This window comes from Rhinoderma darwinii, chromosome 2 (assembly GCF_050947455.1).
Source record: "Rhinoderma darwinii isolate aRhiDar2 chromosome 2, aRhiDar2.hap1, whole genome shotgun sequence".
NCBI classification, from domain to species: domain Eukaryota; kingdom Metazoa; phylum Chordata; class Amphibia; order Anura; family Rhinodermatidae; genus Rhinoderma; species Rhinoderma darwinii.
Genome location: NC_134688.1, coordinates 74,705,436 through 74,727,174, shown reverse-complemented (window position 1 = coordinate 74,727,174; position 21,739 = coordinate 74,705,436). Strand labels below are relative to the sequence as shown.

At 44.0% G+C, this 21,739-nt stretch overlaps 1 protein-coding gene across 1 annotated transcript in view; it reads right to left on the bottom strand.

Moving 5' to 3' along the window:
* Positions 1 to 18,515, bottom strand: part of DHRS12 (dehydrogenase/reductase 12) — a 36,369-nt gene extending 17,854 nt beyond the window's left edge. The window contains exons 1-5 of the mRNA XM_075851773.1: positions 18,282 to 18,515; positions 10,003 to 10,136; positions 7,661 to 7,743; positions 5,372 to 5,464; positions 4,572 to 4,653 (exon numbers count right to left, since the gene is read on the bottom strand). Of these exons, the coding sequence (XP_075707888.1) occupies positions 4,572 to 4,653; positions 5,372 to 5,464; positions 7,661 to 7,743; positions 10,003 to 10,136; positions 18,282 to 18,337 (448 nt within the window). The 5' untranslated portion in view covers positions 18,338 to 18,515. The remainder of the gene's footprint in view (positions 1 to 4,571; positions 4,654 to 5,371; positions 5,465 to 7,660; positions 7,744 to 10,002; positions 10,137 to 18,281) is intronic.
* Between the last annotated feature and the right edge of the window lie 3,224 nt (positions 18,516 to 21,739).

The following is a 21,739-nucleotide window of genomic DNA, read 5'->3' as shown; positions in this document are numbered from 1 at the left end:
CAGCAAACAAGAAGCCCCTGGGAGGGGCCGGGTACATTATTAGATTAACAGGCCGTGCTTTCATGTTCATTAGATCGCTCAATATGTCGCTCTGTGGCCTGTAATGCACTAAACCACAGCCCTCCAGTAATGGGCATCGTCTTCTACGGAGCATTTTATCTTTCTGGTCCAGTGACTGAGGAATGCCACACAGAGGGATATTACTTCTAGCAGTCAAGGCGCAGGTCTATAATGGAGCCCTGTTGATGTTGGAGTCAGGACAAATGCTGGAAGGTTAATTCAGAGAACAGAGTCCGGGACATTACAGTATGTTCCTCCCCAGAATTAGACCAAATTACAACTACAAAACCAAAAAGGTAGCAGATTAGCCGAAAAGAGAAAAGTACAATACTGCGTTTTACTGCAAACGGGGGTAAAGTTGACCTCTAAACAAGAAGAAAAACAAGCAAAGGAGCCTTGGAAACCAGTCTGCAGAGCTAAGGCTATGTTCACACGGTAGATTATCTGGTGTATTTCGTTCCAAAATACACTTGAAAAATTTGCCTGCAAACAGCTTTCCATTGATTTCAATGGAATCGACACTATGCAGTCTGTCTTTACAAACACTTGTGATAGGATGGATCGTTGTAAAGAGCTCACTGAATTCCAGCGTGGTCCTGTAGTGGGATGCCCACTTTGCTACAAGTTAGTTTGTGAAACTTCTTCACTCCTAGATATTCCACATGCAATCACGAGTGATATTATTGTAAAGTGGAAGTGTTTAGGAACTACAACAACTCAGCCACAAGTGACAGACCACAACGTTTTTTATAGTGAGAGGTTGCCGAGTGCGGAGGTGCATAGAGCATAAAAGTCACCAACGCTCTCCTGACTCAATAACTGCAGAGTACATCCGCACAAAAACGGTGCGCCGGGAGCTTCACGACATGGGTTTCCATGGCCGCGCAGCTGCATGCCAGCCTTACATCACCAAGTACAATGCCAAGTGTCAGATGGAGTGGTGTAAAGCCGCCGCCACTGGACTCCAGAGCAGGGGAAACGTGTTCTGTGAAGTGATTAATCATCCTTCTCTTTCTGGCGGTCTGATGGAGGAGTCTGGGTTTGGTGAATGCCTGGAGAACGTTACCTGCCTGACTGCATGGTGCCAACTGTAAAGTTTGGTGGAGGAGGGATAATGCTATTGGGTAGTATGGGGATAATGCTTTGCCTCTTAGTTCCAGTGAAGGGAAATCCTAATGCTTCAGAATACGGGTATGTGCACACGCTTAATAAAAACGTCTGAAAATACGGAGCGGTTTTCAAGGGAAAACGGCTCCTGATTTTCAGCAGTTTAAGCGACTCGCATTTTTTGTGCTGTTTTTTACGGCCATTTTTGTAGCTGTTTTTCTATTGAGTCAATGAAAAACGGCTCCAAAAATAGCTCAAAGTGGCACACACTTCTTTTTTACAAAGCGTTTTGTTTTTTGTTTTTACACGGTCATTTTTGAAAACGGAAAAGTAAAAAATGCCCCATCGGAACAGAACGCCGTATTTCCCATTGAAATCAATGGGCAGATGTTTGTTTTAGCCCCCGCACTCAGCCATTTTCGGGGCGTTTACGGACCGAAAAACGGCTGAAAATAGCCCGTGTAAACATACCCATTTTGGAAAAATTGTAGCTTCCAACTTTGTGGGAACAGTTTGGAGTTCAGCCCCTTCTGTTCCAGCATGACTGTGCCCCAGTACACAAAGCAAGGTCCATAAATGCATGGTTGGGTGAGTTTGCAGTGGAATAACTTGACTGGCACGTATAGCCCTGACCTCAACCCCATCGAACACCTTTGGGATGAACTAGAACAGATATTGTGAGCCAGGCCGTCTCTTCCAACATCAGTGTCTGACCTCACAAATGCTCTTCTGCATGAATGGGCAAAAATTCACACAGACACGCTACAAAATCTTGTTGAAAAGGGGGGGGGGGGACAAACCCCATATTGATGCCCATAGATTTTGAATGGGAGGTCATAAAAGGTCCTGTAGGTGTAATGTGTAGGTGTGACAATACTTTTGTATACATAGCAAATAATCTAAGCCAGCATAGATACATGAAAAACAGGTTGTGCCTAACCAACATGCTCGGTTTCTACGAGAAGTGAAGTGCAAATCTGGATGTGGGTAATGTGATTTATCTGGATTTTGCAAACACATGACACTGCACCTCACAACAGTCTTGTACTGAAGCTACAGACGGGGAACAAGCACAAAAACACCATTACAACAGTAATCTGTGAGCACCAAATGTACTGTATAGATTTTAAATTGCATTACTGCTATGTTGACTATACTTACAATTGTGGGGTTCTTAGTGTATATTTTGATCAAATTGTGTGAGCCCACCTGCCATAACCAGGCTTAGGTCAAGGAAAAAGCTGTCTGTTTAGGTTAGGGACCCAATTTAAAAAAAAAAAAAAAAAAAAAAAGTGGTGGTCTTTTCATTGCAGGTGGGCTCAGACAATTTGATCAAAATGTGGGCTAAGAACCTCCTATGCTAAATTATAGAAACAAAGATGCCGTGCAGACAATGCTCCAGAACGGTCTAAGAGCCGGTTGACATCAGCGCTCGCTTCCATTCAACCTTTCTGTCAGAGGAACAGATGAACGCAAAGAAAAAACGGAAACTATTGCTTCGGTTTGCATGACCATTGATATCAATGGTATTGTTTTCTTTCAGTTGGTATCAGTTTGCCTCGGTTCTGCTAGGTTTCCATTTTTTTTTCTCATGGAAACAATAGAATAGTTGACTACGCTCTTGTTTTCGTGCAAAAAAATTAAAACCTAGCAGAACGGAGACCAACTGAAAAAAAAAAAAATACCATTGAAATCAACAGTAATGCAAACGGAAGCGATAGTTTCCGTTTGGCTTTGCGTTCATCTGTTCCTCTGATAGAAAGGTTGAACGGAACAAATGAATGGAAGGCAGCGCAGATGTGAACTGGCCGTAAGGCCCCCATTTATCAAAAAGCAGTGAGAAGTGGGATGTTCTAAAAGCAATTGGTTATCAAACAAAGTATCTTTATGCTGCTGCGCAAAGGCCCCTATTTAAAACGTCCAAATCTGGGCCGCACATGCTCAGTAGTGATGTTCCTCCTATGAAGGCGAGAGGAGGAAGTTCACTACAGGGTACAGGGCCGTATTAACACTTTGGTGGGCACAGTGCATAACTTTCATAAGTGGGTACTCCCCCTGAACAGACTGGCGCGGTAAGGGTTAATAGTCTTTGTTCCCAGTGATCAGGCTGCACTGAGGGCTGTAAGTACCAGAGCTGTGATGTAGCGTCCTGTACAAATCAGAAGGGAGATATACAATCAATAAAGGTGAAGGACGCAAAGGCGAACGGGACACTTACACAGGGGAAGTCACACCACAATGCCGCTCTTCCTCAGGATGTCCGCCACCAAACACCCTTACAAGTTTTCAATTGTGTCTGCACCCAGAGGATGCAAACACAGTTGAAATTGGCGGTATTACCCGTTGCTGGTGCATCATTTGCCCTATAGTTAAGTCGGCGTAACATTAGTCATCTCCGGACTGCTGGAGAGAACAATAAGACCGTATTAAAGGGGTTGTCCAGCTTCAGAAAATAATGTTATGTGTCTATCACATGACCATGGACAGAATTATATCCAATGGAAGTAAACAATGAATGTTCCTACTGAATAACAACAAGCCGAGATCTTGAAAACCGTCAGAAATTAATACAGAAAGTTCATTGGAAAACTAAAACTAATTAAAATTTGCTGAAATTGGACAATCCCTTTAAGTACTGAATAGTGCACAAAATGTTCTTACAACATTCCCAGCTACACATGCATTTATACACTGCGAGCAGACAAGCCGGCTTATTATACATGAGCCATTTATGAAGGTGGCAGAACTAGGGTGGGACAGTGGAAATATAGAGGGGGTCAGAAGTTTGACTTTCCGACTCCACAGTCCTGCATTATTGTCGAGATCAGCACATGAACACTTGGACATTTCACACCTCTGGGCCCTTAATCAGTTCTGCTACTTTAATTCTGTTCTCTGTCTCAAGTTCCTGTTGGTTATGCATTCACCATCAGTATTGGGAATCATGAAATAAATATTATGGATAATGTGTCTTAATGTGGTAGAAACAATGTGGTATCTATTGCGTCATTCACAACTATGAACAAGTTAATAGAGAATACAGAGACATTCGCAGATAAGGGGCAGAAAGAAAATGTATAATAGTAGCCCGCAACCGCTTCTTTTAGTTCACACAGCATTTCGACGCAGAAACCGCGTCGGAATTGGCGCCAATAAATGCCCCCCATTGATTTCAATAGGAGACAAAAGCTTTTTTTCCCCGGGCAGATTTTTTTTCTGCCTGAAAAAACCCCACTGTTTTAACTCTCTCTTACACGCTTGCTCTAAAACCTTTATCTTCTGTTACCAGGCTGCACGATCGCTTTAATATTGTAGGGGATGTGAATGTAAAATAATCTCAACATATGCACAAAATAAAACAATGCATGTGGTATTTATAAAGAAAGATGAGATTTTTATTTTACCTAAGACATTAGTGGCAAAGTTCTTCTCAATTCCATCTTCTGTCAATTCGCGATTGTTCAGCATACACCCCGCGTTATTTACCTAGAAATACAAGGAGAGAACAATTGGGCCTCACTTGTAATACCATCTGAAGGGACGAGGGGCTAATCATGAACTGTGTTTCTAGTTGTAGGCACAATGGGTAGTGGTAGGGCTGGGCGATTAATTGACAAAAAACAAGACAAAATTCAGCGCAATTAATAAACGTCATCTTGCGAATTTCAGTTTTAGCAATTCTTTTTCCCCGGTTTAAACTGCATCTGCATCTTCGGAATACAGACAGTTGAAACCAATGGTAGAGCAGGGGTCCTGTCAGGTCCCTGCTCTACCATTTACGATGTATTGCCGGACGCGAGGCAGTGACGTCATTGTGCCTGTCTGCGCCATGCCGCACAGACCAGAGGAGCAGAGGGATCTCCACTAGTCATTGAAACGGGGTTAGGAGAGTATGTATATTATTATTTTTTTTTTTTATTAGGCGCTATTTGGGGTGTGTGGGGGCAGTTATGGGGCATTATGCTGTGTGGGGGCAGTTATGGGGCATATTATATACAGTAGTATATAGCAGGCTCTGGGGATAAATATTAATTCAATGGCGTAGCATGCAAATAGGGGCATGGCCTAAATAATTGTTCATCGAGTTCACATGTTCAATTAATCGTGATTTTGATTTAGGTCATAATCGCCCAGCACTAGGTAGTGGCATAAAAAAAAAAAATAAGGAAAGAAGCGTCTAGCCTGTGTATAGGGTCAAACTTACCAACACATGAAGTCGGTTTTCAGCCTTAAACTTCTCAGCAAAGTCCAAGATTTCTTTTGGGTTCGACATGTCCACCAGGTGAACCAATATGCTCTGTAAAATATGGTGATAAACCCCACAGAGTTTATGGAGGAAAAGCAATACAAAAAGAGCACAGCCGTGTTTTACAAGGAGCTCTAAATGCACACAACATAAGAGCAAAGTCAAATTTGAGGTTTGAACTTCCTCGCACTCACTGTTGTGCAAATTGAGAGCTCTTATTGGCAAGTTCTAAATTGGGATTTCCAGCATGGAGAGACTGAGGCTCTTGCACACGACCGTGTGTGCCGTCCGAGTCCCGTCAGTGATCTGAAGAAAGAAAGGACATGTTCTATCTTTCCTCGGATCGGAGACTCGGACCATTTTTCACTCCATCGTCGACTACGGTATTGATTCCGTCAAAACGACACAACCCTTGCCCAACTACAAACGGAAACCATTGGCACTGGACCCGTCACCATTAAAATCAAAACCTATGGTTTCCGTGTGTGTCAGTCAGGGCTCCATTCCTGACGCGGATGTGAAAATATACTTACCTGTAATTTGACTACAATGTCCCTACAGTTCTGATAGACTGTTTTCTAGTGATGTTGTGTACTGCAGACCACGCTTCCATTGAATGATAGGCCATTAATGCACACAATCTATCAGTGCCGCTTACAATTGATACAGGACAATAAGGGACATTTAACATTTTGTAGTAAAGGGTGTTTTTCAGTTTTTGGAAGCTTTACTGAAGGTTATTTCTTAATAAATTCAGTAGTGTGAAGGAAAATAGGCATTTTGTTGCCCAAGGGTAATTTGTATATACAGTGTGAGCAATTGTGTTGTGCCTTACCACCCACTTAGGGTCTAGTTTATGTAATTATTTGAGACACCTACAGATGTTCTGCAGCTTCTAGTAAGGTCAGATTCACACGAACGAGTTTCACTTGTGCAGGTCCCGTTTTCACAGATCCCCATAGACTGGAGTCTGCTGAGGCATCCGTGAAAAACAGAAGAAAATAGGACAGGTTCTATTTTTCAACGGACCCTCCACAGGTCTATTGCAACAACGGCCGTGTGAACGGCCCTATTGAAATACATGCGTCCGTGTGATGGCCGTTGTTTTAATGGCCGTTACACATACGTAGACTACGGTCATCTGAATGCGGCCTACGAGTTATATCTCATCCCAGTGCTGGATTCTACGCTACACGGCTGTATAATCTACTCCATGTTGCTGCAGAAAATGTGTGTGTGATCTATATATATATATATTAGAGGAGAATCTTGCTCTCTCTCTCTATGTATGCTATGTATAGAAGACATGTTAGCAATCTCCACCCACTAGCTCAGAGACAACTAATAATTAGAGAGAGACTGCAGGGGGGAAAACTGCTAAATAATGCAGAATACAAGTCATATAATGGCCAGAACTAGTGTTATTACACACACACACACACACACACACACACACACCAGCTTATTCTGAAAAGTTAGGTTCGCTTTAACACAGTGTTTCCACAACTAGGGTTCCTTGGAAACAGCAACAAATCACTTTTAGGGCTTATTCAGACGAACGGGATATACGTCCGTGTAACGCGCGTGATTTTCACGCGCGTCGCACGGACCTATATTAGTCTATGGGGCCGTGCAGACAGGTGCGTGATTTTTGCGCTGCGTGAGTCCGCTGCGAAAAAGTCACGACATGTCCGTTCTTTGTGCGTATTTCGCGCATCACGCACCCATTGAAGTCAATGGGTGCGTGAAAACCACGCATGCCGCACGGAAGCACTTCCGTGGGACAAGCGTGATTTGCGCAACAGCAGTGAAAAGGATGAATGAAAACAGAAAAGCACCACGTGCTTTTCTGTTTACAGACATCCAAACGGAGTGTCATAATGATGGCGGCTGCGCGAAAAGCACGCAGCCGCGCATCCTATGGTGATGACACACGGAGCTGTTAAGTGCCTTTTGCACAGGCAAAACGCCACGTTTTTTGCGTGCGCAAAACGCACACGCTCGTGTGAATCCGGCCTTACAGTAGAGATGATGTATTTGTAGGAATTCCCAAGGATGAGAACCTGGTCACGTGGTTCCTCCTATAGTAATAAGGTAAGAAATTACTTTCCTGACTGTCACTATACATTTCAGCCAAACACCGCAGTATCCAATATATCCCCAACATCATAGAGGCTGTGACAACGAGGCCTGTAATGTAGTAGGGGTTGTACTTTGTAGGTTTTTCTGCACATTTTGCATCCTCACCTGATTTCCACTACCGGCAATAATCTCTTTTTGTGCTTCTTCTGCTCGGTCTTTATTTCTGCAAACCAAATGTACAATTCCACCTAGAAAAATTCAAACCACTCATAAGAAAAATAAACGTTTGTTATATCAAAAAGCGGCAAAGTTCACAACACAATGATCTCCACACAAGAAAAGCAACATCAGCAAAAGAACAAGATTACAGAGAATGCTCATGACTCCTGCAAGACGCCGCATCCACCAACGTGTCATTCCCCAAAATAGAAGACTCTGCCCATTGACAACTACCCTCTAGTGGTGTGTCCCCCTTTGCAGCCAGCAATTTTGAAAACGGTTTGAAAGATCTCATCGTTTTGTGTACACAGCTCCTACGCATTTCCATGGTTACAGACTACAAATAAAGGGTTTGTTCAAATGCTGCAGTCATACTCCTTTACATCTGTCCTCTACTTACTAACAAATATGGTAGGTAAGCGAATAACAGGGGACAGATGGAAGGGAGAAGGACTACAAAATCAGACTACACAGGGTTTGTTTGTAGGCTGTAACTATGGAGATGTATACGTTTGCATAAGCGCTGCAGATTTTTAATCAATTCTATTTGCAAAGTTGCTTCAGTTCTTCTTTTGCAAAAAAAATAAAAATACCCGTCACTTTGACATACAGCTGGGCAATAAATCGAAAAAAAAAAAAAAAAAATACGAAATTCAGTGCAATTAACACATCTTGTATTTTGTTTTTTTCTTCCCAGCTTCTAATGTATCTGCGTCCTCAGGACGCAGATACAGCTGAATCCAATGGTAGAGCAAGGAGCCGTAAGGTCCCTGATCTACCATTCACTATGTATCAACGGACGCTCACGGCTTCACGCAGACAGGCACGAGGAAGTGATGTCATCGCGCCTGTCTGTGCCGAGCTACTCAGATTGGAGGAGCAGAGGGATCTCCTCCACTCGTCATTGGAACGGGTTCAGGTGAGTATGTATTTTATTAGGCACGATTGGGGCATTAGACTGTGTGGACGGCAGTTATGGGGAGCCATATACTGTGTGGACGGCAGTGTCAGGGGGTATATTATATACAGTAGTATACAGCAGGCTCAGGAGATAAATATTAATTTAATGGCGTAGCATGCAAATAGGGGGGTGTGGCATGCAAAAAATAGGTGTGGCCTAAATAATTGTTCATTAATCATAATCAGGCCGGATTCACACGAGCGTGTGCGTTTTGCGCACGCAAAAAACGCTGCGTTTTGCGTGCGCAAAAAGCACTTATCAGCTCCGTGTGTCAGCATTGTATGATGCGCGGCTGCGTGCTTTTCGCGCAGCCGCCATCATAATGACACTCCGTTTGGATGTTTGTAAACAGAAAAGCACGTGGTGCTTTTCTGTTTACATTCATAGTTTTACTGCTGTTGCGCGAATCAGACGCGTCCCACGGAAGTGCTTCCGTTTGACATGCGTGATTTTCACGCACTCATTGACTTCAATGGGTGCGTGATGCGCAAAATACGCTCAAAGAACGGACTTGTTTTGATAAAGAAAAAAAAAAAAAAAAAAGAAGAACGTACATGTCGTGTGTTTTTCGCAGCGGACTCACGCTGCGTCAAAATCACGCAACTGTCTGCACTGGCCCATAGACTAATATAGGTCCGTGCGACGCGAGTGAAAATCAGGGGCGTTGCACGGACGTATATCCCGTTCGTCTGAATAAGCCCTCAAGGTTATATGTTCAACTAATCGTGATTTTGATTTAGGTCATAATCGCTCAGCCCTACTTTGACAACACCAAAGGGGTATGTATACACTTTTATTTATTTGAATTAAAAAGATATGCAACTTTTGTGGCGGAATTGCAGTTTCTCCATTGCAAAAAAAAAAAATAAAAAAAAATATTTGTCATTTGCTGCAGTTTTTACCTCCTTATTGAATTCAATGGGGGGGGGGGGGGCACATCAAAAGTGCAACAATTCCACAGCATAAATTCACATGCTGCAGATTTAAAACTAAGAAAATTATATAGAACGCAGGTCAATTTATGAACGTTTTTCTCAGTTCATTTTTTCCACAGGTTGTAGATGAGGTTTTATCAAATCTCATCCACTTTGCTGCTGCTACTGGAATATGCGGAGGATTTTACACAATGACGTCCGTTGCAAAAAACCTGCAGCTATTCCGCCCAGTGTGAACATGCGATGATTGGGGTCCGAACAGTTAAACCTCCCGTTTATAGCAGATCTAGTTTTAGTGGAAAAATAAATGTAACCATAGCTATATCATGTACATACTGGTAATATAGAGTAAATGACAGGTCTATTCTTTATTTCGGTCACCGTATACTTACCCCTTTTAGCAATTGCCAGAGAAATGGCTTTGCCGATGCCACTATTTGATCCTGTAATCATGTAAGACCTTCCAGAAACATCAACTTGCAAATCTTCTGCAGCAAAGTGCTTGGCGGCAGCTTCATATCCACCTCTACAAAACACAAGAGATCCCCCGTTATTGTGACTGATTAGGTTTTTTTTTTTGCAAACGGAGTTTGGTTTCAGTGTGGCAGAAATGCCTAAAATGGTCTCAGGATGTATGAGTGATTTCACCCAGACTGCCCCGAGCAACGCCATATGGCAAAGGGATTTTTCACATAGAGAAACTTTAAAATATCATTTCGCGTTGTGTCCACTATTGTGTGTATATATAACATGGCCTTTTTCTTTATTCTCAGGCCTCATTCACACAAACGGATTTCACGTACATGTGCTGTACGTTTAAATAATTTACACGTGTAAAAAAAAAAAAAGGTGTGTAATTCTGTCCGTGTGCGTTGCGTTTTCGCATCAGTGTGTTTTGCGCGTGGCATGTGTTTTTCACGTGCTTTTTTTTTTCTTCAACGTCGTTGATGCGTGAAACACGGACAACACATGAATGTGCGTCCATGTGCTGTCCGTGGTTTTCCGTGAAAACGCTCCAACATAGGACATGCAGTGATTTTCACGCAACGCACACTCGCTGGGTGAAAACTCACGAATGTGTGAACAGCCCCATTAAGAACAATGGGTCTGCGTGCTGTGCGGTTTAAACGCACAGCACATGGAAGAGAATTACGCTGGTCTGAATGAGCCCTACGGCTTCCTTCACACAAAGAATTTTCCTGGCAATTTAACCACTGAATGACGGCAAACATCCCAGCGGTAGGCTGTTCTTCATGAAGTGCTGTTTTTGAACAGCCTGCCTTTAAACTTGTGCATGTGCCCGATGGCGCTGCAAAGCCCTGTGACCATGCGGTTACTATATACAGCAGCGGTCACAGGGAAGACCCTGGAGTACTGCTACTTCATTAACCCCCTAGATGCCACGTTCAATAGCAGCATCTAGGGGGTTAGGCAGAGGGTTCCCTCTGTCACCCCATCGGCACATCCGCAACGCGATCATACCTATATGCCTATTAGGACTTTCAGTATACCAAAGCATTATTGCCAGTCAGTGATAAACGGAGTACACCAAAGCATTAGGAAAGTGATCAGTTGATTGCATTGTGAAATCCCCTAGTGGGACAAAATTAAAACATTTAATTTAAATTAAATTTATTACAAAAAAGGAACAATAAATAAAAACATTTAATTCCATACAAAGTAATTTTGTTTTGTATAGGTGGTGAAAAAAAAAAATAATACACACATAGATGGTATTGCTGCAATCGTAACCACCCATGTAATAAAGTTAATTAATCCGCACAGTGAACGACTCTTCGTCTTATAACCAGCCCCGCTGTACTGTAAGTAATCGCTGTACTGTATGTAATCGCTGTACTGCGGCTACTGCTTGTACATGGAGTAGAGCGGGGCCGGTCACATAAAGAAGAGTCATGAAAGAAGACTGTGCAGCTAGACTTCCAGTCCCCCGGCAGCGCTATAAAAATCTCGGAATTAGCGTGACGGGGGGCCGGAATGTATATTAGCGAGTGAATACACTGCTAATAATTCAGAGTCCCCACATAACCCTTTTAAAGAGGCTCTGTCACCAAATTATAAGTGCCCTATCTCCTACATAATCTGATCGGCGCTGTAATGTAGATTACAGCAGTGGTTTTTATTTAGAAAAACTATCATTTTTGACGGAGTTATGACCTATATTAGCTTTATGCTAATGAGTTTCTTAATGAACAACTGGGCGTGTTTTACTTTTTGGCCAAGTGGGCGTTGTACAGAGGAGTGTATGACGCTGACCAGTGACCAATCAGCTTCATACACTTCTCCCCATTCATTTACACAGCACAAAGCGATATAGCGCTATCGTTATGTGCTGCCACATACACTATAACGTTACTCATGTGTCCTGACAATGAATATACATTACCTCCAGCCAGGACGTGATGTGTATTCACAATCCTGACACTTCGCCAACACAATCCCAACAATACAGCACAGCAAGCGTAATCTCACAAGATTGCGCTGTAAACTGTAATTTCAAACGAGATTACGCTTCCGGTGCTGTAGTGTTGGGATTGTGAAAGCGAAGTGTCATGTATATTCACTGTCAGGACACATGAGTAACGTTATAGTGTGTTTATGTGGCTGCACATAGCGATAGAGCTATATCGCTATGTGCTGTGTAAATGAATGGGGAGAAGTGTATGACGCTAATTGGTCACTGATTGGTCAGCGTCATACACTCCTCTGTACAACGCCCACTTGGCCAAAAACTAAAACACGCCCAGTTGTCCATTAAGAAACTCATTAGCATAAAGCTAATATAGGTCATAACTCCGTCAAAAGTGATCGTTTTTCTAACAACAAAAAAAACACTGCTGTAATCTACATTACAGCGCCGATCACATCATGTGCAATATAGGCCACTTATAATGTGGTGACAGAGCCTCTTTAAAGACATCTACCCCTTTAGGCCTCATGCACACAACTGTAAAGGTATTTACTGTCCGCAAGCATGGATCTGACGGCTACGGACACACATCTATAGCTGTCCGCAATTGTGGAAGCGCCCATAGACTTCTATGGGCGAGTCCGTGCCGCAATTGCGGAAAAGAATACGACATGTTCTATATTTTGCAGATCATTTCTACGGCCCAGACACACATCCGTAAATATACGGAAAGATGTCCGTGGCCAATAAAAATGAATGGGTCCGCAATTTCATCTGTAATTACAGGAGAAAATTACTACTGTGTGTGCATGGGGTTTTAGACTGCACTGCTATATTTGCCCCCATTTTTTTTTCACATGAGCTGCATCCACTTTCCTGCAGTGATCTCAACTCTTGTGTTGTAACGTCTTCACAGAGATTGTTTCATAACTGCATTAGGACAGGTCTGTCAAACAATAACTTTACTACATAACAAGATTATATCACTGGCAGGTCCACGCCCGAAGGCCTCATGCACACGACCGTATTTTTTCCCACCCGTAAATACTGGCGTAAATACGGGTCCGGTGTCACACGTATTCCACCAGTATTTACGAACCCGTGCTCGTAAATATGGGTCCGGTGTCACACGTATTCCACCCGTATTTACGAGCACGTTTTTGGCGGCAAAATAGCACTGCACTAATCGGCAGCCCCTTCTCTCTATCAGTGCAGGATAGAGAGAAGGGACAGCCTTTTCTGTAATAAAAGTTAAAGAAATTCATACTTACCCGGCCGTTGTCTTGGTGACGCGTCCCTCTCTTCACATCCAGCCCGACATCCCTGGATGACGCGGCAGTCCATGTGACCGCTGCAGCCTGTGATTGACTGCAGCGATCACATGGCCTGAAACGTCATCCAGGACGTCGGGCCGGATGTCTAGAGGGACGCGTCACCAAGGCAACGGGCGGGAGACCGGACTGGAGGAAGCAGGAAGTTGTCGGTAAGTATGAACGTCTTTTATTTTTATTTTTTACAGGTTTATACTGATCGGTAGTCACTGTCCAGGGTGCTGAAAGAGTTACTGCCGATCAGTTAACTCTTTCAGCTCCCTGGACAGTGACTATTTACTGACGTCGCTTAGCAACGCTGCCGTAATGACGGGTGCACACATGTAGCCACCCGTCATTACGAGAGCTCCATAGACTTCTATGGACTGTCCGTGCCGTTATTACGGCCAGAAATAGGACATGTTCTATCTTTTTTAACGGAACGGGCACCTTCCCGTGAGAAAACGGGAAGGCACCCGTCGCCAATAGAAGTCTATGAGCCCGTTATTACGGGTCGTGATTATGACCCGTAATAACGGGAGTTTTTACGGTCGTGTGCATGAGGCCAAGGCTGTGTTCACATCAACGTTGGTTTTAAACGGCCGAAGACAGGGCATGTCCCTTCTTTACCGCGAGCCGGTTTTTCCGCTCGCGGGACGCATTTTCGGCTGTTTTTTGCCGCGTTTTCCAACGCGGTTTCCGCGTCAAAAAACTGTGTGTGAACTCCCCCTAATACATCATACTGTGTCATACAGCGTCACTTCAATGCTGGCAATTCAAAATCGGCCTCAAAATTCCTGAAGGTCTTTTATCTCCCCCAATATTATCAAATAGACCTGAAGTGTTGTCATGTCAACCACACATTAAACATGTAAAAAATAAAAGCTGCAGGGATGTGTGTACTACAGTCATGCCCCTGCCTATAGTAGTTGTCCAAGTAACAAGAAGAGCATCTATATGGGGTCTGTTCAGTGGAGACGACTTCCTTATTTAAAGGGAACCAGTCAGCAGTTTTGAGGTCTCAAAACTGCTGACAGGGTGATATTGGGGAGGGCATTTAAACATGCCTTTTTTCAATGTTTAATTCCCCCAGCGCGCCAATTGCAAGTGCCACTAAGGCGGGACTTGATGTAGAAGTGCGCCTGCAATGCACGCTGTAAGCCCCCGCCCCTCTGCTCTTAATGATGGCTCTAGTAGTCTCCCGATTGGCCGTTCGAGTAGTCACGCAGCGCAGTGAGTGGCACTTGTGACCTCCGCACCGGGGGAATCAAACATCGGTTTCTCGGTCATGTAACTTGCATGACCTAAAAATAAGGTATGTTTTCAATGTCCTCCCACTCCCCTATATCACCCTGTCAGCAGTTTGAGGCTTCAAAACTGTGGAGAGGTTCCCTTTAAATCTACTTCCCTGGCGAGCCGCTGAAACTTGCAGTGATCAGATGTTATTAACAGGGGGAGAATGCAAGTGAATGGGTCCACTACAGTAAGGCCGATCCTTCCAGTACCTCTATACTCTGCTCGATAAGTCCAAAACGCAGGACCCTCTGTGCCATAGTCATGTGGCCTAATAAGACAAGAGTTGTCCTGAGCGAATAACCCCTTTCACATTCATGCTTTCTTGGTGGACTCCAAGACTCGAGATACAAATGCCATGGCCCAGCACAGTATGGGGGTCACGCAGTAGGGCACATTTATCAGTAGGGATCACAGCTTTCATTTTTACCTGCCCTGCGGAAATGAAAGGGGTTTGGACAACTCATTTCCACACGCCTTATTAGAGAATATGAACATTGTCCCCGCTCAGGAGACCCCTGTGATCTAGAGTCAAAAGGCGCTAGAAAGAGTCACTACCACCGACAGCTGCGACTACACATTACATGGTGGTTTTTTCATATAAACCAGGTATTACTACATTTCCCTTCCATCGGAGCGGCTTCTCCAGTTAGGATAAAATTAAGACAACCCCTGTCCATTTGACATACTAGTGAATATGGACGTCACAGGGACTTGCTTGGGAGCCCTGGAGTCAGAATAGAAAGCCACTCTATTCCAGAAACCGATGTATCGGAGTACGGGCTCATAGACTTTGTATGGAGTACGTACACATATACATTTATTTCCGGAAATAGCCAAACAGACACGAAGCGGCCGAGCGATCACACGAGCACTTCAGCTGCTTCGTTCTAGCGATTGGTGGGGGTCTCAGTGCTCGGACCCCCACCAATCCAAACGTCTGACATGTCAGAAGTTTGTCAAACGTTTAGCTACAATTTAAAGATCGCCGTCACCCTGAAAGTATCGCAGTAACGACAGTGAATAGGACCACGTTGCGACCTACAGGTTTCGCCGCGACACGGCAGGTGCAAAACATCCAGCAGGTTCGGATTTCTTGCAACGGTCATGTGGCGGTAACCTGAGGGTCACAACATGGCCACATTTACTTTTATTAACTGCGATGCAGACAGGGCAACACAGTGATCTTTGGTCAGGTCACTGACCTGTGTCGTGGCCAAAGTTGCTTTTAGGGTTGATGCACATTACATGCGGTTTTGCCACGCGCATTTGCAGGCAAAAAAACCGCAGCGTAATACAGTACCAGCATAGTCAATGGGATTCCAGGAAATCTCATGTACACGCTGCAATATTTTTCTGCACGTAAATTGACCTGTGGTGCAGATTTTAGGGCTTGTCCACACGTAGCGGAATTTCAGCCGGGGAAAAAAAAACTGGGCAGAATACAATAGCAGCGTAAAAATTTCAACCAGAAATTGACCTGCGGTGTGTATTTTTCAAACCGCAGCATGTCAATTGCTGCTGCGGAAAGCGGACAGAATTGCTGCGTTTTTCAGGAGACGTCACCATCTCCCAGAATTGCGAAAAACACAGCAATACACATCCATTTCTGCAGTAAAAAACGCACGAAACAGTGCGTATCTGCGAGTTTCAATACATTTTCTGCAGCAATTCCGTTACGTGTGGACAAGCCCTTAAAATCCGCAGCATGTCAATTTATCTTGTATCTGTATCTGCCTAGTGCTGAGGAAAATCACACCAAAATCCACAGCATGAAAACAAGCCGAAAAACACATCAAAATGTAAAAACCGGACAACACGCGATTAGGTGCGGTATTTAACGGAATTTCCTGCAGTTTTGGCGCATATTTTCTTTTTTTTTACTATGGGCAACTGCTCCATTTTCCCTGCCCCGTTCTTATACATAAGACAAAATTGTCACAAGACTGGAATAGCTGTGCAGTGTGGTGTAGTGTGCAGTGCAGTAGCGTGCAGTGTGGTGTGGTAGTGTGTGGTGTAATAGTGCGCAGTGTGGTGTAATAGTGCGCAGTGTGGTGTAATAGTGCGCAGTGTGGTGTAATAGTGCGCAGTGTGGTGTAATAGTGCGCAGTGTGGTGTAATAGTGCGCAGTGTGGTGTAATAGTGCGCAGTGTGGTGTAATAGTGCGCAGTGTGGTGTAATAGTGCGCAGTGTGGTGTAATAGTGCGCAGTGTGGTGTAATAGTGCGCAGTGTGGTGTAATAGTGTGGTGTAGTAGTGTGGTGTAGTAGTAGTGTGCAGTGTGGTGTAGTAGTAGTGTGCAGTGTGGTGTAGTAGTAGTGTGCAGTGTGGTGTAGTAATAGTGTGCAGTGTGGTGTAGTAATAGTGTGCAGTGTGGTAGTAGCGTGCAGTGTGGTGTAGTAGTGTGGTGTAGTAGTAGCGTGCAGTGTGGTGTAGTAGTATGGTGTAGTAGTAGCGTGCAGTGTGGTGTAGTAGTAGCGTGCAGTGTGGTGTAGTAGTATGGTGTAGTAGTAGCGTGCAGTGTGGTGTAGTAGTAGCGTGCAGTGTGGTGTAGTAGTATGGTGTAGTAGTAGCGTGCAGTGTGGTGTAGTAGTATGGTGTAGTAGTAGCGTGCAGTGTGGTGTAGTAGTAGAGTGCAGTGTGGTGTAGTAGTAGTGTGCAGTGTGGTGTAGTAGTAGCGTGCAGTGTGGTGTAGAGTAGTAGTAGCGTGCAGTGTGGTGTAGAGTAGTAGTAGCGTGCAGTGTGGTGTAGAGTAGTAGTAGCGTGCAGTGTGGTGTAGTGTAGTAGTAGCGTGCAGTGTAGTGTAGTAGTGTGGTGTAGTAGTAGTGTGCAGTGTGGTGTAGTGTAGTAGTGTGGTGTAGTAATAGCGTGCAGTGTGGTGTAGTAGTGTGGTGTAGTAGTAGCGTGCAGTGTGGTGTAGTAGTATGGTGTAGTAGTAGCGTGCAGTGTGGTGTAGTAGTATGGTGTAGTAGTAGCGTGCAGTGTGGTGTAGTAGTGTGGTGTAGTAGTAGCGTGCAGTGTGGTGTAGTAGTATGGTGTAGTAGTAGCGTGCAGTGTGGTGTAGTAGTATGGTGTAGTAGTAGCGTGCAGTGTGGTGTAGTAGTAGCGTGCAGTGTGGTGTAGTAGTAGTATGGTGTAGTAGTAGCGTGCAGTGTGGTGTAGAGTAGTAGTAGCGTGCAGTGTGGTGTAGTAGTGTGGTGTAGTAGTAGCGTGCAGTGTGGTGTAGTAGTGTGGTGTAGTAGTAGTGTGCAGTGTGGTGTAGTGTAGTAGTGTGGTGTAGTAGTAGCGTGCAGTGTGGTGTAGTAGTAGCGTGCAGTGTGGTGTAGTAGTAGTGTAGTAGTGTGGTGTAGTAGTAGTGTGCAGTGTGGTGTAGTAGTAGCGTGCAGTGTGGTGTAGTAGTAGTGTAGTAGTGTGGTGTAGTAGTAGTGTGCAGTGTGGTGTAGTAGTGTGGTGTAGTAGTAGTGTGCAGTGTGGTGTAGTAGTGTGGTGTAGTAGTGTGCAGTGTGGTGTGAAGTTCTCAACATGGAGCCGGCTTGTGGGGGAATGTAAGGTACACAACAATGTAACCCCCCATGACAACTACACGGTACAACTCCTGACACCGTGTTAATAGCAGGAGATGTCGGGCGTGCGGCACTTACTTGGTATATTCCCTCAGCCCCTTCACGAACCACACGGCGTTTCTGTAGATAGACATGTCGGCTGCTGTCCTGTGCCCCCTCCTCACATACACTGCATTATACCAGACACGCCTGACAGGGCGGCCCGGGGACGTCACCGGTGATATGTAACGAGCAGAGCCCGCCCATGTTATATACCGTTACGGCTGCCCTGCGCGCTGTGCTGACTGTTGTGGCTCTCGTACAGGGAACGCGGTTACATAAACCATAAATATCATGAGACTACTTGTACAGCAGGGCATGCTGGGGGTTGTAGTTCACCTGATGCTCCATCTCCATTGGTTTCCACTAGCAGCGTGTGATATATAGGAGATTAGTGTCAGGATCAGGTTAATTTTGGTTGTTTTTTATACAATGACAATCCTAATATCACTTCCTGTTGTTGGTTGTGAATTATATAGGGAGCAGTCAGCTGGTTCAGATTTTCAGGGTGGATAAACATTGGGCGGTGATCTGCCAAAATGACTGTAGTATCAACAGGCAGCTATAGTCGCGGTTTAACTTTATTAGGCCTTGTCCACACGACGGAATTTTCACACTGATTCCAACGCAGTTTCTGGAATCAGTGCGAATTCCATTGGTAACGAGGCTCCCGTTGATGTCAATGGGAATGCTCTCCATTGTTCAGACAGGACGGAATTTTCAGCAGGCGGAATAGCCTCTCTGGAAAAAAAAGAAGCGACATGTACCTTCTTAACGCATTTTCTGGAGCATATACCGCCGCAAAAAGAGCGTTGGGAGCCACAAACACATCATCACCATTGAATAGGGATTATCTGCATGTGAAATATATGACTGTAACCTGCCAAACCGCTGCAGAAGTCGGGGTCAGCCTCTGATTCCTGCCGCGGAATACATGTCAGATTTTTTTCACTGGAAAAATCTGTCATGTGAACATAGCCTAAGTCATCCACTTCTCCCATATTGCCACTAGGGGAAGCAGCAGTCCGAAAGTCAGGCTCATATTTACACCATGACTACTCAGGATTGGGCTAGTGACTAAAAGGCACTAGTGAGATCCTATGGGAGAAAAGTTGTCAGTGTTCAATATAGCTATTTAGCCCTGACGTCATAACTAAAGTGACAGTCCCACTGACCATGGGGGGTGGGGGGATTGTTAGTCTAAAGTCATTATGTCATCAGTCATGTCAGACAATGTTAGGCCTGAAATTTCCGACTACTCAATGAAATATTTTAATATAAAACATTTTTGTCAGAGACGTCAAAAGTTTTCAGCAATAGGAGTCCAGATAAAGAGACACCCACCAAAAACTAGAATGGGGATGCAGCCCTCTAAAATGGGGATGCAGCCCTCTACAGAGAGCCATATTCATTGGTTTCTCTCAACTTCATTTAGGAGAGGAGAGACAGACACAAACTTGGATTACAATACTTTGAGAGGCGTAAGATGAAGTTTCTAGACAAAATCTGTAACGTAGTGATCTCACAATACAGGACTAACAAACACAGTGATGTCATAATAAACACTGCAAAGTCATAGCAAAGGTTATTCCACCCAGTGATGTCACAGTATGGAAATAATGCACACAGTGATGACACATAGCACCTCCTAACAAAGGACACTATGATATATACAAACATTTCTATATTATATATTAATATTGACATTATTTTAAATTGCGTTCCTGCTTTATTTACTATACTTATTAGAGAGAGATACACAGCGACTTTGGCCGCAACACAGGTTGCACGGCCAAAGATCGCTGTGTAGTGCTAACCGCACCGCAAGTAATGAAGGTGAATGCAGTTACTTTGCAAACCGCAAGTTGCCGCGACATGATAGTCGCAAAAAGTCCAGCGTGTTTGGCTCCCTTGCGACTGTGGTGTCAACTTGTGGGTTGAAAAAGCGACCACATTCACTTTCATTACCTGCGATGCAGGCAGCGCAACACAGCGATCTTTGGGTGTGCGACATGTGTCACAGCCAAAGTCGCACTGTAGCCCTAGCCTAAATGTGAGATTCTTAGCTCACATTGTGATCAAATTGCGCGCGCGCATCTGCTAAGACGTGGCAACCTGATTCAGATGGGTCCCTAGCCTAAACATTATACATCTTATGACAGTGATGTCACGGTACAGGAATAATAAACCGTGATGTCACAGCACAGGGTTAATAAATACAGCATCGTAATTTAAGAATAATGCACACAGTGATGTCATAGCACAGGGATCATAAACACAGTGATGTCACAGTACAGGAGCAATAAACTGATGTCACAGCACAGGGATCATAAACACATCATTATAATACTAGAATAATGCACGCAGTGATGTCATAGAACGGATCATAAACAGTGATGTCAAAGTACAGGAATAATATATAGAGCATATTGATTTTTTTGTGCCCCCCCCCCCCCACTATAATTTCAAAGTAATGACATTCCCATTTCTCATTTTACATAGTTGTATGATGCCTCGCTTTCTTCTGAAGTTATACTTCTTACAAGGGGTCCGTTATGCGGCACAGATGAATTTGCATATTAGTTATAGAATGGTAAATGTTTACCATTTATATAAGGCCTCGCTTTTGGCTCCCATTGCTTTTAATAGGAAAAGTGCCGTAGTTAACATTGCACTTCGAATCAATGGGAAGCTGAAAAAAAAAACAGGCACTAATACCAACTAGTTTGGGCGTTGCTTTTGGCACTGAACTATGACCATGGACAGAATTGTATCCACTGGATGTAAACAATGAATGTTCCTACTGAATAACAACAAGCAGAGATCTTGAAAACTGTTGAAAAATTATTACAGAAAGTATATTGGAAAACATTCATTCGCGTCATAAATAAGCCCTCCAACTCATCTGGGGTTTTCACTCCAGAAAGATTTTGCATCACCTGCTTTGAAACCCCGAAATTGGCTCTTCTGAGCTGCTAGATGCCCCGTGGTATCAGTTACCCAGCGACGATATTCAGCTGTGTATTCAGCAAAGTGTTTTCCTTGCCGCAGATTATGCAGTTTAGCTTCGGCTGTGGCACAACGACTTGATTCCTAGCAGTGGTCATCCGAACCATTCAAATATTACTATTCTTTCTATATTACAAAAAGGCGCACCATAGAGCTTCATCTGTCAGAAGATTGATTATAAACAATATTTTTTTTCTTTTCACTGGTAAATAAAGCAGGATGCATTTAAAATCTATGTGGCCTTATTATGGAGACCTGGGTAATGGCGATGATCACCACTGAACTTTGATAGTAGTTGCATGCGTAAACGTGAACCAGTGGCTAAGCCATGCACATCCAGAAGTTGTCTTTGCAATTCAATAATCTGTCTTTGTTAATCTCGCACTACATTTTGTAGTTTAAAACATTTTTCTTCATAGGTGGCATGAAATTATTGTAGTTCGGCAATTTGTTGCCTCACCCTTGTCAAAGCACTTGTTCCAGCAGAC